Source organism: Theropithecus gelada, chromosome 5 (assembly GCF_003255815.1).
Source record: "Theropithecus gelada isolate Dixy chromosome 5, Tgel_1.0, whole genome shotgun sequence".
Lineage (NCBI taxonomy): Eukaryota > Metazoa > Chordata > Mammalia > Primates > Cercopithecidae > Theropithecus > Theropithecus gelada.
This window is the reverse complement of record NC_037672.1, coordinates 146,726,928-146,742,988: the sequence shown is the minus strand read 5'-3', so window position 1 is coordinate 146,742,988 and position 16,061 is coordinate 146,726,928. Positions and strand designations below refer to the sequence as shown.

Here is a 16,061-nt window from a genome sequence, read left to right as displayed (position 1 = left end):
CTCATTGTTTTAATTTGCATTTCCCTGGTGATGTATAATGTGAAGCATCTTTTCATTTATATTCTTTGGTGAAGTGTCTGTTAAAATATTTGGCCCATTTAAAAATCAGATTGTTTTCTTATTGTTGAGTTTTGAGAATTTTTTGTATATTTTAAATAACAGTTCTCTATCAGACATATATTTTGCAAGTATTTTCTCCTAGTCTGTGACTTGTCTTCTCATTCTCAAGACAGTGTCTTTCACAGAGCAGAAGTTTTTATTTTAATAAAATATAGCTTAAGTCAATTATTTTTTCATGAATAATAACTTTGGTGTTATATTTTAATAAGTCATCACCAAACCAAGATATCTAGATTTTTCTCCTGTTATTGTCTAGGAGTTTTATAGTTTTGCATTTTACATTTAGGATTGTGATCTATTTTGAGTTAGTTTTTGAGAAGGGTTTAAGGTTTGTGTTTAGATTCTTTGTTTTTTGCATCTGGATGTCCAGTTGTTCCATACCATTTGTTGAAATGACTGTCTTTTATCCATCGATCCCTATTTACCCCTATTAATAATTTTTCATCTAATGGCTATTTTGTCTGATAATATTATTGCTACAAAAGCTCCTTTGTCACAGATCAGCTGACTATATGTAGATGTATTTCTGGGCTATCCAGTCTGTTCCATTTATCTACTTTTTTATTCTTTTACCAATAACACATTGTCCTGATTACTATAGCTTTATATTAAGACTTGAAATAAGGTAGTGCCAGTCTTCAAACTTTGTCTTGTTGTGTTGGCTATTGATCTATGGTTTATTCAATGAGTTATTCAGGAGTATGTTTTAATAAGCTATCATTGTTGTTCATTTTTAACAATTGTATTATTCAAACATTTAACATTTATTGAGACATTTCATGTGACTTACAATGTGAACACTTTTTGTAAATGCCCCACATGTACTTAAGAAGAATGAGTATTTTCTCTGCAGAAATACACACACACACACACACACACACACACACACAATATGAGGAATATATCTAATACTAGATCTAAATTCTTTCTAATTTGTGTGTGCTAAAAAGTTTGGAACTATTTTGTTAGGTACGTATACATTCATGTTTTCCCTATCTTCTTGGAACTGTTGTTCCCTTAATCATAATTGGGTATACCTATTTATCCCTATTAATAATTTTTCAACTAATGTCTATTTTATCTGATAACATTATTGCTACAAAATTTTTTGTTATTATTTCTTGGTATTTATTTTCTCAGGAATTTTCAACCTATGTTCTTTGGTTTTAAATATGTCTTTTATAGCCAACCTGAGCTGAATTGTATTTGTATTATCTTATTTGGTAATCTCTGTTGATAGATGAATAGAATCTGTTTATCTTATTGTACTTATTAATTTATATTTTTGTTGACATCTCAATTTAGGCTTCTGCTTATCTTCCTTTTTCCTTTTTTTTTTCTCATCTTTGGCCTTATTTAAGCATTTTCAAAAATTACTATGTGGTTTCTCTGGTAGTTTGGGAGTTATACATTATATTTCTATTCTATTAAATGTTACCTTTAACATTTCTATGGGAATATTTGTCTCTAACTTTTTCTTTAAACGTTGTTCGGTCTATTTATCCTCTTCTTAAACAAGCTAAGGACCCGAAACCATTAATCCACTAACTCCTCCTTTCTGTGCCTTCTTTCCCCCTTCTTGGTTGTTGAACTTAAAATTTTAGGTCTACATGAAAAAAATCCACACTGATTGCTCTTTTAAGTTTTTGTGGGTAATAGCTATTTAAATTTATGAAGATGAACATTTATTAGCATAGTTATAAACATCAATTTCTGGGCTCACTATTTTTTTTCTTGTGTTCCATTCATTCTTTTGAGTTCATTTTTTTTCTTCCTGTAAAGCTTATTTTTTAGCAGCACTTTTGAGGATCTATGTGTTTAGGTGTGTTGTATGATTTCTTAGACTTAGTATTTTGGAAAGTCTTTATTTGGTTCTCAATTTTGCATGACAGTTTAGATTGATTTAGAATTTTATATTTATTTGTATTTTCACCCAGATGTTTTAAAACATTGTCTTCTGTTAATTATCATTGCTGTCAAGAGTTCTTTTTATCAAAGTTGCCATCCTTTTCTAGATAGCCTATCTTTTCTCTATGTGAGAATTTTTTTATTCATTATTCGTCAAATATTTATTGATTTCCAATTAGTGTTGTAGGCACAGGGGATACATCAGTGAATAAAGCAGTAAAAAATCCCAGCATTCATTAACCTTGCAGTCTAGGGAGTGAATATATAAGCTAAGATAAAGCTAGATGCTATAATAAATTAAACTCCTAATTATCAGTAGCTTGATTACTTGGGATTTTATTTTTTATTCATCATACTGTCCCAGTTAGACAGCTCTCCTCCAAACAATTATTAAAAGACACAGTCTTCTTCTTCTGCTATGTGACTCTGCCATCTTTTACATTTGGAGTTTGGTACCAATGGTGTCCTAGGGTTACCTCCTTTCCAGCAGACAGGGAGGAAAAAGAGCATAGAGGATTGCATGGAGGGTATTTAGGTACCAGGCTTGCAAGGAGCACTTACTTTGATCACATTTTTTCTGGTGGCCAGAAGTAAGTCACTTGCCACACTTTAACTTCAAGGGCACCTGGAAAAAGTAGTCCAGCTATGGGTCCAGGAGGAAGAGAAAATACATTTGGGAATCAACTAGCAGTCTCTGTCATATAGAGCCAGATAATAAATGAGTATATATATTATATGTTAAATCGTGTTAGTGTAAAGGAGGAAAATAAATTAGGAAGGATTTAGGGAGGGTTGTGATCATGAATGGGTGGCTGGTGAAGGCCTCACGGAGACGCTGTATTTAAGTACACACCTGGGAGAAGTGAAGTGTTGGTACCTTGTGAATCTGACAAAAGAACATTTCAGGCAAATAAAGTAGCAAATGCAAATATCTTCAGGTGGGGGCAAGCCTAGTCTGACCAGAGCAGCTGGGAAAGAAAGCTGTGTGACACCAGGAGAGGGAGTGAGGGGCTGGAGGGAAAATGAGGTCAGCTAGCCACAGATAATGTAGGGGTGCATGGGGACATGGTGATTTCTGTATTTACTCCATTGTTACTGGAAGGCATCAGTAGCTTTTGAATGGAGGATATTGTCTGACTTGTGTTTTATTTGAATACCTTTGGTTGCTGGGTTGGGTGTAGGTCATGGATAGGGGCAGGAAGTAGAACTAAGCCACTTAGGAGGCTATTCTAATAATTCAGGTAAGAGAGAACAGTGGTTTCAGCTAGAGTGTTAATAGTAAAGGTGTTGTGAAGCTATCAGCTTCTGAATATAGTTTGAAGGTAGAGCTGACAGGATTAGCAAATGAATAGGATGTGGGATGTACAAAACAGAGAATAGCCAAGGACGATTGTCTGGCTTCAGTAACTGGAAGAGTGGAGATGTCATTTGCTAAGGGGGAAATCATCAGAATAGGATCAGAAACTGTTTTGATGTGTAAAATTTGAGATGACTTGGTGACATCCAAATGAAGACGTGAGATAGCCAAGGGGAGAGGCCCAGGATAAAAATATCTGTTTGCCAGTTATCAACATAGAGATGGTATTGAAAGCCATGAACCGGGACTAAATCACAAAATAAATGTATGTGGTGGAAAAGAAAAGAGATTCAAGGCCTGAGCCTTGGGACATTCCAATATGTTGAGGTCAATGAGATGAGAAGGAACTAGCATAAGAGACTGAAAAGGAAGTAAGAGAAGGTAACAGAAAATCTAGGACACTGGAAATCCCTGGAAGGTAAATGAAGAAAATATTTCAAGAAGGAGACTGTGATAAAATACGTAAAATGCTGTTAACAGGTCAGCTAAGATGAGGACTAAGATTGACAAATTAGATTTAACAGCATGAAGGTTATTGGCGACCTTGATCCATGAATGGCAAGTTGCATTCCCCAGAAAGGCACTCTGACATAGAGATGAGAGAGATGTTTGTTAATTAGTGCTCTTGAAATAGCCATCTCTGGATTTCGAAAGGAAGAAAGCAGGAATTGTCAGAGGGAGAAATTGAGGTGCAATGCAGTGTAGTGAAGACTCCCGGCGGTGTGGGGGTGGGGGAGCTTTGATGTTGAGTTGACCCTTCAGAGTTGTCCTGAGTTGGGACAAGTTATCTGAGTCTGCATAAACCCTATTTGACTAGTCACTGATATTGGACTGCCCTGTAAGGTAATGATGTGACTCCTCAGCCAGGGCAATTCTGAAGGGCAAAGCCGTGGACTGTAATCTGGTAGCATTGCTCGCAGCTGGGTAATAAGTTCTTTGGGGCCTCTGAGTAGTGTATCACAGAGTTCACTAGAAGCAGTTTAGATAAAGTAGCAAGGGCAAAAGCCTGGTGAGAGCCAGTTCAAAAGAGAATGGGAAGAGAGAAATTGGAGATAATCAGCTTAGATGACTCTTTTTTTCTTCATTTCTGATACTACTAGGAAGTGTCTAGGTGTGGATTTATTGTTATTCTTTCTTGGCATCTGGAATGTACTTTTAATCTCATTCATGTCATTTTTCAATATGCTACTTCAAATATTGCTTTTCCTCCATTTCCCACCCCCGCTCCGAGCTTCCTTTATACACATATTGGAATCTTTCAATTTTTCCTTTATATCTTTTCATTGTTATTTCATCTTTCCTTCTCTATCTCGTTTCATCAACTTTTGGGAAACTCCTTAGTGTTATCTTCTAGCTCACTGATTCTCTTATACTGTGTCCAATCCAGATTTTATTCTGTATATCAAGCTTATATAATTTTTGAAAGAATATATTTTTATTTAAAGGATTCCAATTTGTTCTATTTCATATCTCTATTTTGTTTCTGGCTATTTTGTTTCATATTTTTATATTCTTTTTTAGAGGCATTATTTCCTCCTCTGTCTCTTGGTAGAGTCTTAACCTACTTATTTAAAATTCTTTTTCATATTTTTGTTTTCATTTCCTATGGAGTGAATTACTATTCCAATTGTTGATCTTATTGATATTATTGGCTGTCTTTTCTAGTGTTAGTTTTGGACATATGTTTAATAATTTTTAAATTATTTCATAATAATTTTCAGGCTTATATAGAGTAGTAAGTTTTATTATTTTTTATGTTTTATTTACTTCTAATGCTCACCACTTTCTGATTCACAGTTTTGTAGTTGCCACTGGGTTCCCAGTCCAGAACCAGATCTTATATTGGTTCCTTGGGGCTCCTGTCCCTTTGATAGTGATATTTCAAACCTGTTTCTGAGCCAGTGGTGGTGTGGCACGGGCATGGTGATGAGACATGTCTGTCTCCTCTCCCTCTCCAAACATGGAGCTTGTGATAACCCCCTGTATCAAGCACCAGTGGGAAGTTGCATTTCTACTTCTTTTCAGCTGTCACTTTTAGCAGAGCCAGGCTGTGATCCCCTATGTCGTGTGAGAATTATTCTGAGTTCTTGTTACTACACTGGAGCTGAACTCCAGATTGCTTCTACCTGCTTCTGGGACCTGGGGACAGCATCCACAGCTTCAGTCCCATCACCCCTCTGTATTTATTTTCTATTTCTGGCCCTTGAAGATGACTAAAAGTACGTCCCTACCCTATTTATGCTTGTCTCATTCCTTAGGGAAAAACTTTCAGTGGTTTTTTTTGTTTTTCGTTTTTTTAGACAGTCTTGTTCTGTTACCCAGGCTGGGGTGCAGTGGCATGATCTCGGCTCACTGAAACCTCTGCCTCCCAGGTTCAAGGAATTCTCCTACCTCAGCCCCCTGAGTAGCTGGGATTACAGGTGCATGCTACCATGCCTGGCTAATTTTTGTATTTTTAGTAGAGATGGGGTTTCACCATGTTGGCCAGGCTGGTCTCAAACTCCTGACGTCAGGTGATCCACCTTCCTCGGCCTCCTAAAGTGGTGGGATTACAGGCGTGAGTCACCTGTGCCTGGCCTTTCAGCCAGATATTGATGAGAAAAAGATAGGTGCTTTGATAATAGTTACTCAATGTGTTATTCCTCCCAGGGATTTTTTCTTTTTTCCTAGAAAGATGTGAATGTTAGACATGGTACTGTATGCATCCATAATGTGTTAATTGTGGACAATATTTGCTTTCTTGGGGACTCTTCATGTTTCTAAAGTCACCCATGTAGTATGCAAAATATCATACCTATTGATCTCTTATCCTTTCTCTTTCTTACTTTTGTTTTAATTCTTTACAGAATCCACACATATTTATAGACTCAAGAGTAGAGTTTATTACTAAGTCCTTCCACGCATATCATGTCCCTAGAATTCCCTTCTTTTCTTCTTTGATGATGTTGACGAATATGGCCTTGAGGCACTCGCCATCCTTTATGTTCTCTGTTCTTTCTATGCTATTCCCACCCTCTCTGAGTCTGCTGCTTGCCCTGTTTCTCAGAGAACTCATTCTCTCTCTTGGTTTTACATATAATCTCTGGTTTAAACTACTCTCAAATTTATGTCTCCAATATAGAATAAGATCCAATAAGAACTAACAAATATGGAAACAAGTACTTACTGAATGGACCAGGTGTAGACCTGTACTAAATGTTTTAGACATTCATTCATTTGGTCTCGCAGTAGCCCTGTGAGATATGAAGATTATTTAATGATTATTACAGATGAAAGAGCTTAGTCTATGAGGGTTAAGAAAATTGCCATCCTAATTTCTGGGACTATGCAGCTCCCAGGATTCAGGACCTTCAGTTTTAAAGCCGGGAAAATCTCAGGCAGACTGGAATGAATTGACTACTCAAGGCCTAAGGCTGTTGATTAGGAAGTGATGAAGCCCAGGCTTGAACCCAGTCCCATCTGAGCAAGTCCCTGCTCTTCAGCATGACGTCATACTGTCTCTGTTAGAACAACGTAGAATAAGAGAGTTGAGTCAGGGAGCAGAAGGTAAAGAAAGTTCACGGAGGGGAAATTCACGGAGGGGAAAATCCTGGAATTTCATCAGGGGGATTCTTGCTTCATCAGGAATCAGGAAACCCATATTCTGGTTCCAGTTCATTCACAAATCCAGTGTTAAGCTGAAATCGCTTATATCCCTATGTTGCTCTTCCCTCCCCTGTAAAATGAGAGGCTAAACAAGACAACTCCCAAGACTGTTTTCAATTTTAAAGTTGTTTTCCTTGAAACTGTCCCTTACATATAAACGCTCCAAAACCATTTCAGACCTTGTAAATATTAGCTAGTTTTTATAAGGTTATAGAGATAAAAAAGAAAACAGAACATATAAGCCAGAATTTTGCAATATTTCATGATTTGCTCAAATTTCTAGATTTTGCTCTTTAACATCACTATTTCTGAGTGCAGCATAATTCTATTGAAACAGTTGAACAGTTTTGGCCTTTAATTTATTGTATTTAATTTGTTGTAATTAACTTTATGGTGTTTTCATTGTTTTCTTTAACTGTTAACATAGTGTCCCAAACATCTCAGCGGGGAATGCTTTATAAATTTTCTCTCTTTATTGTTATTTATAAGATGTTAATGGCTTCTATTTAAGGCATGTGAGATTAATAACTGGGAGAATGTACTTCTATAACAGCACTGTTTTAATCTGTGAAAATCACAAGAAAAACAGTCATAACATGCCACAATTATCAGTGAAGGCGTAACTGCATGTATTGATGTGGGACTCTTTATAAAATACTTTGAAATCATTTCTGATATAGCAGAGTGCTAAGGGAAGAAGGCTTTTATTACTTTTTCTGTTCTTAGACATATATGCCCTAACAGATACATTTCTAACTGAAATTCCCCAGAAATAAAATTTACAGTAAGACATAGCTTCTAATATTTTAACATTTTGTTCAAGAAAAGCCTCACTCTATTACCCCCACCTCTGCCTTTCTCTTGCATATGAGGGTTGTATTCAATGACGGAATGGGAATTTCAGGTAAGAAAAATGTGGAATAATGTGAACTTTTCTGAAACCAGTTTTTGGTGTGTGTGTGTGTGTGTGTGTTTCTTTATCACTCGCTTTGAATCAAAGTACTTAGCCCCTCATTGGATAATTATGGTCTTCCAATCAAAATCTTATCAAGATAACAAGAGGGAAAAAATTAAATAAGCAAAGCCCACTATTCACAGTACAAAAATTCATGACAGGTTTTACATACATTTCAGTAGTAGTGGAATTTCCAGATAAATATTAGGAACTCTGAGAAAACTAAGAAGATTAAAATACTAATGCTTTAGGACTTCTTTGCAGGAATTCAAATAGATAGTTTTTATAGAGTTTTATTACTTGGGTAGTCATGTGCTCAGTCTTATGGGAGACAAAAGAAATTTAAACAACTAGTTCCTGCCCTGGTGGAGCTTACAATCCAGCACAGATCTTGGTGGCTTGTACCAAAGCTCTATGCTTCATATTTCTTTTGAGTGAGTGTAAGAGGAGAAATGGAACTACCTGCAATGACTAGGGTAGTATTTTCAGGGTTCTAATAGGTTATACTGAAACATTAATAAAGTGTATATAATTATTGTTAAGTAAATTGTAATTGATTTATAACATATAATCAGAAAAGTGCACAATTCCTGTGTGTAGCTCAATGAATATTGATGAAGTGAACACATCTCTATAATCACCCTCAGATAAAGAAATGCCCATCCTCTGGAGGGTATTCCAGAGGCCTTCCTTGTGCTCCTCACCTCAGACCCTGCATTCTTTCCTCACAGGTCACCATTATCGTGTTTCCTATTGTCATTAGTAAGTTTTGCCTGTTTTCGAACTTTATATTATTAAAAACATAGATTATGTCCTCTTTATGCTGGCTTCTTTCCAAGTAATATATGTGAGAATATACTATGTCATTGAGTATAGCAGTTTATTTTCACTGATGTGAAATATTCCATTGTATAAATAAAATGCAAATTATCTATTCTACTGTCAATGGACATTTGGGTTGCTTCTAGTTTTTAGCTGTTACAAATAGCACTGCTGTGATCATTCTTACATGTGCCTTTTGCTACACATCATAAGCCTTTCTGTTGGGAGTCTGAGGTTTGGGTCATAGTTATGGATTCAATTTTTAAAGATAATACCAAATAGTTTCCTAAAGATTACCAGTTAACACTGCAACAGGCAGTGTGTGAATATTTCAGTAGTTCTATATCTTTCTCAACATTTGATATTTTTTAAGAAGCCATTATTTTGGGTGTGTGTGATGGTCATGGTTTTATTTGTGTTTCCTGGTTGATGAATGAGTTTTGAATGAATATCTGTTCATATGCTTCTTTCCCATTTGGTTGCCTATTTTTATATTCAACTGCCTGTCTTTTTCATTGATTTGTAAAAGTTCTTTATATTGTAAGGTATATTTGTGCTTAGAATTGTGGATAATACATAGACTAAAAATTCAGTATTTCAATTTATTCTAGTAGTTGATCTCTAGTCAAGTATGGCTCCGTCTAACATTGATCATTTCCTTTTTACCCCCAAGTTACTCCACTTAACCACTATGAATGATAGCCTTGTCTCACCAACCCCAGCCCATCATCTGTTGGTAAGCTTTGATCTTCAGTGACCTTCAATGTACATGTTCATGTATTGCCAAATCCTATTTTATACATAACTGTATCAAAATCCTAAAATTAAATCACAGAAAAACTCCATAGCTTGTTGAATATGGCTCAGAATCGTTGGTTTTACCCATTAATAGAGGCAAAAGGTGAAAAAAAAAGAGTGCATTTTAGTCAAAAAGAGTAAGAATTTTAAAGTGTGATGGGAGAGTGTTCTCAGATTAACATCTCCTTTTTAATGAGTTGAGAACTGAAATGTATTAATAACTGCTTTTTTGTGATTTAAAGATTTAAATATTTCATGTAAAGCTGGGAATATTTGAGATCTCTTAATTAATGTAAGTGTCCATGCATACCCATAAAAGAACAGAACATAACATCTATTTTATGAAATAGTGAAAACTTATATCCAGAAGGTACCTTTGAAGTCATTGATGGAGAGCCTCTGAACCTGGAATGCTGGGGTTGAAGATGGATGGGAGGTAATTGGGAGTGACGGACAGTTCAGGGAGAGCCCATGAGATCCTCTTCAGTCTGAGCAGCCAGGCTTTCCACCAGTTATTCTCATTGACTTCTGAGACTTATGAGTTCCTTTAAACATAAGTTGAAGCTGCTGTTTTTAATATTATGGGTCTATTTTAAATACTTTGCTTCTAGACAAGGAGGTAGGACTCAGAGAGATTAATTGGTTTGCTTCAGATGACTTTGGCAATGGCAGAATCAGTATTGAAATCCAAGTTTGCTCTCATCACAGTGCTCCTAGACTCTGAGCTTTGTGTAGGCTAAAGTGATATCCTAATGATTCATTTATTTTCTTTCCTTCCCACTTCCTGGTTCTGGGTTATATATTAACCTGAGTTAATTAGAGATTTAGAGGAAGGTTTCTGCATCAGGAAAGGAGTATAATTTCATGAGCTTCCCACTGTTCCATGTGGTCCCTGGGTTCCTAGCTAGCCTGATATTAATCATAAATTCATAGAGTATCTTCTTTCCAACTCATTTTATGGCCCTCTCACAAGTTTGAATTATAATTTAATTATGCAATTATAAGTTTCTTATTCTCCTTATTTCTTCTTCTCCTTATTCATCTACTGTAGTTGGACCTCTGTATCCATGGATTCCACATACATAGATTCAATTAAACATGGATTGAAAATATTTTTAAAAAATGGACAATTGTGTCTGTACTGAATGTGCAGACTTTTTAATTGTCATTATTTCCTAAACAATATGGTGTTAGAACTATTTGCATAGCATTTACATTGCATTAGGCATTATAAATAATCTAGAGATGATTTAAACTGTATGGGAGGGTATGCATAGGTTACATGCAAATACTATGGCATTTTACATAAGGGACTTGAGCATCTGCAGATTTTGACATCTACAGGGGTCTTGGAATCAATCCTTCATATACAGAGAAATGACTGTATACCTTTGCACATTTTAGATGCCTAGTATTGACCCTGTTATATTGGCCCTCATTGGGACTTGTTCTGTTTGGTTTTCTTTAACTGCTCTCCTTTCTCTTTTCTTATTCCTATTGTTTGGTGCTAGCAGATCTGATGATTTGGTCCAAGACACCAGGAGACTTGACAGAAGTCAGAAAGAAAATCCAGAAAATAACCTAAAGGTCCTTGTTGACTTAGTAGAGGAAAAGTGGAAGGGGGCTTATACTTATCAGAGAAGGGTGGCTAGGACAAAAGCTGGGAGGGAGGTCCTAGTGGCCTAGGCTTGAGAGACATATGATGAGGCCTGCAACTAGGGACATGACCAGAAGTGGCCTGTCTAGACTGCTTTTATTGGTATTCTGCTCCAGAGTTACAGAGCACAGAGTAAAGTAGAGAAGGACAGGAGGGAGGCACGAACTCTTGCCCATGCATTTGATTTCTTGGATTTGGAGCCAACTATTTTTTAGCATAGTACACAAAAGCAATGGAATAATAGAGTTTTAGAAACTGGTGGGGTCTTAGAGATCTTCTCGTCCTAGAATTTTACCTTGTAAATGAGAAAACTAAGTCCAAGAGAATTCAAACCAAGCTTCCTAGCTCAGTTCTGTGTGGAGTTGTGGAATACCAGTCCTATGCTTATCACTCATATATACTCAGTTTCATAAGAGAGAAGAGCTCAGGGCAAGAGGTTAGGTTTTATTTTAAATGAAGTTCAGAAACCATGGAAGGGAAATAATATAATCTGATACACAATTAAGAAGATGAGTTCTGCTGTGTGGAGAACAAATTGGCAGAGAAAGAGTGGAAATTGAGAGAGCAGTTAAGAAGCTATTTCAGCAGTCCCAGAATGAAATGATTGTGGCTGGGAGATGAAGATGGGGAGAAGCAGATGTATTTTTTAGTTAAAAACCTAGAAGACTTGATGAACTGGAAATGGTAGACAAAAATATAGGAGAAATAAAAGATTTATGGCTTGAGCAACTAAGTGGATATAGGTACAATTTCTAAGATAGAGAAATGGGGAAGGGTGAAAGTAGGATTCGGGGTTGGGAGGATTGAGGTAGAGGGACAGTGGGGAGAAAGTTTGGGGCAGTAAATGAGGACTTCCATTTGCTATAACATCAACTGCTGAAACTGCCTTTCCAGATCCCTGGAGCATGGCTTGTTTCCCTGCATCCTGCTAATTACCATAAGGCATTTTTTTTTTTTTTGCCAAAGAATACTGAATTATAAGGGCCATGATAAAGTCTTGTCTTGTCTTTTTCTTTTTCTTTTTCTTTTCTTTGAGACAGGGTCTCACTCTGTTGCCCAGGCTGGAATGCAGTGGCATGATCACGGCTCCCTGTAGCCTTGACCTCCCAGGCTCAACTGATCCTCCCACCTCAGCCTCCAGTAGAGTAGCTGGGACTACATGAATGCACCACACCTGGCTAATTTTTGTATTCTTTGTTGAGAAGGAGTTTTACCATGTTGTCCAGACTTGTGTTGAACACCTGGGCTCAAACAATCCTTCTTCCTCAGCTTCCCAAAGTCCTGGGATTATCGTACTGAGCCACTGCACCCAGCCTTAAAGTCTTATCAGTCATCTACTTTAGGAATGTCAAGCTAAGAAGATAAAGTAGGGAAATAGTTTCTACTTCTGTTTGTCTTTCATCCATGTAGAAATAGAATTAGAAATCCTTAGCACTCCTACAGCCCAGTTTCAGAGACTCTTAAGTTGCATCTACTGTAAAAGAAAGGGTGAAAGAACTTTTTCACAGATGTGCTGAAGGAAATGTGAGAAGGTAGGCCATCCCTGTCCAGTATGCTGTTGCTATAATTACTGATTATACAAATAGCAAATGCTTTTTGAGATCCTTCTAAATGCCAAGCCTTGTTCAAGGCATGGATGATTCCAGAGAGAAAAACAGAATCTTTGCCTTTATGGAAGTTACATTCTAGAACATTGGTTATGTCAACGCCCTGTTCAAAAACTTTCAACAGTTCTTCTACCATTTCAACAGCATAAAATGTAGCCCTCTGCTACCATCAAATAGACACGCAACTTGATGTCCCCCACACTACGTGTATTGTCACCTCCATGCCTTTGCTTGTGCTTTTTCTCTCACCTCCCTGTCTTCTCTGCTCTTAAGTTAGCCATTCTGATCCACTCAGGACTGGTAGTCAGTACTACAGGGGTGTACTGGCTAGCATTCGGTTCTGATTAACCCTGTGCTCACCCTTCCATGTATAAGTAGCTCAGTTCTTCTTGAACCCTCTTTTATGTCACCTCAGGCCTCGGTGATGTTGTCCTCATTTGAAGTCATAGTACTCACTGATTTGTATCACTTATTTCACAAAGCTCACGTATTTCCTTATGACATCTGGCATACTTTTTTCCATGTTGTTTGCATCTTTATTTACAATTTGATTTATGTTTTTGGCTTTTTCTCCTGAAATAAATGGCAAGTCCCTTGCACAACTCAGGCACTAAATAGGCTTTTATTAATTGATGGATGCATCAGGAAGGACTCAGCGTCTCGTAACTGTCTGCTGGAGACTTAAAGTGGAGAGGGGCCCCATTTGCTGATATTTTGCGTCATTGTGCCCATTTCTAAGCAATTCCATCCTTCATGGCCTTTCTATACTCCTAGCTCCTGTCTCAGAGTCCTCCCTGATCACCTCAAGTTTGCAGGGACATTACCATGCCAGCACCCCTTAGGATGCTTGGCTAGTTTTCTGCATTAAAAGGACAGTGGGATGTCTTGCTTGCCAGCCAATTTAATGCAGGCTGACACTCCTGGCACACTGAATTAAGGTGGAGGAGCCAACAGACCCAGAGAAGAGTCCATTTCTATGGAGATTAAAACAAGAAAATGATGTAGCACAAAACACTTCTATTTCCTTTTTATACTTAAAAATAAAGAAGACAGTAATTAAGCCAGACCGGAAGATGAGTTCTGATTGTTAATTGCTGAGGGAGATGCAGTATTTTAATTTATCCCAATTCATTTGCAGAACTAGGCAGACAAGGTAACATGTTCTGTGCTCTAGCCCATGAGATGATGCTGACAATTTGAGATTTAATCATTTTTGGATGTTCCAGATTTGCTATTTTAAAACTGTAACTGCAATAGTATTTTCCCCCCTCTGGGTAGAAGCTGAAGAAAAGTGTTGTAGCCTTTTATCTAAGAGCGTGAGGCTACAGGGTCCTGACTTTCATAGGGCAAAGCTGGCTTACAGATTTACTGAAATAATTACCAAATTATTTAATAGGTTTTGAATTCTGAACTCATAGTTTGTTAGTGGAGTCTGCCAACTGAACAATTATACATAGACTCTTAGAACAAGGGCCTCCATGGAACTCTGCTAAAGCATTTAATATTCCCATTTCTAATTGTAAAGCCATTTGAGCATATAGTAGTATGCACTGGTGTAACTGACTCCTTGGCTATAGAGGTAGCATTTGATACATTTTGGATAATGCTTTCGAAGTAATGATAATGTCAAATGTACAAGGGCTCAGCTAATGAACCCATTAATCAGCCCGTTATTGAGCACCTCCAGAATGCAATGCACTGAGCTGGGAACCATGAAGGATGAGGCACAAGGCAGATTTCATTCCTCTAACTGAACATTTAAATATTCTGGGAAACTTTAAAAAATGCAGATGCCTAGGTCCCACTCTAGGCATATGGTTAAAAACTCCTTAGGTGATTCTGATAGTCATCCAGCATTGAGAACTACTTTTATAAAGTATAGTTTTGTTTTCAAGGCATTTGGAGTCTAACTGGGAATATATAGGACTAAATTGGGAATATAGATATAGTATATGTCGATCACTCTGTGTTTTTAGCCCCGTACACAGACAGCATCTGATAAATTTATAGGGAGAGGCACAGACAACATAACTACTGTATTTAAGAGAGGAACAGATCACAGGAACAGAGGCTGGGTCGTCATGGAAGAGGTAGGATTTGAACCTAGGCTTTGAGGGCAGGTAGGATATAAATAAATATAGATGAGAGGTCAAGACATTCTGAGTGGAAGGCTGGCATAAACCTAAGCTGAGGGCAGGAGTGTATAAGGTATGTGCCAGGTATTAATGGATATTAGTTGAAAGTTGTAAGAAAGCAAGTAGTAGAAAGTAGTAGGAAATCAGAGAGACCTGCATAGGGTCTTGAGCCCAAACATCTGGATTTGAATTTTGCACATGCCACTACATAGCTTCTTACCTTGACAAGTTATTTTACTTCTCTAAGCTCCAATATCCACATCTGCCAAATATTCATAATAATAGTTCCTATCAGGTTGCTTAGATCCAGTAAGGCAATGTGTATATGAGCATTCAATAAACTACAGAGCCCTACCCAGTGCTAGCTATTGTTATTGTGTTTTGGAGGGGAAGGCATTGAAGGTTATAGAGCACAGAAATGACATATAAAAATTTTTAATCATTCACCCTATTTGCCTATAAGTGAGCAAAAGAAATAGCTAAAAATAAATATTTATCATCACTGAATTACTTAATGTAACTGTGTTTAAGGACTTGGAGCTGACACTTTAAAAAAGAAGATCATCCTAGCTGCCCCTCATGACTACTGCAGAGGCTACGCCTGAAAAAGCAAAATGTGAGTATCTATGCTTACCTAACAACTTGACATACAAGTCATAACACTCCAACTGTTTTAACCAGTCTTTTCTATTAATTAGTGACCCTCAGAGCACTACACTTATTGGCACATCTTGAAAGGATTTATTCCATTCCATTTATTTAAAAATAACTAACTTTTGAGAGATCTTTTTAACTTATTGTGCTGTCCCATATGGTATCCACTTGTCACGTGGGTTATTCAGTCCTTGAAATGTGGCTGGCGAAACTAAGGAACTGAATATTTAATTTAAATTTAATGAATTTTAATTTAAAATTAAAAACTGATAATTCAGTTATTGGAAAACCTTTAAGCATGTTTGGAACAAATTTGGGCATGTAAATCTATTTTTTCAAGTGATGATTTTATAAAATGTAAATACAGATTAAGTAGTTCTGATAAAAATTTAGCATGTGAGTT

The 16,061-nt window shown here is 36.9% G+C and overlaps 1 protein-coding gene across 1 annotated transcript in view; it reads left to right on the top strand.

Annotated features, from left to right (window-relative positions):
- Positions 1-16,061, top strand: part of IQCM (IQ motif containing M) — a 469,590-nt gene that overhangs the window by 62,223 nt on the left and 391,306 nt on the right. The window contains 2 exon segments of the mRNA XM_025386437.1: positions 9,481-9,543; positions 15,536-15,620. Coding sequence (XP_025242222.1) covers positions 15,584-15,620 — 37 coding nt within the window. The 5' untranslated portion in view covers positions 9,481-9,543; positions 15,536-15,583.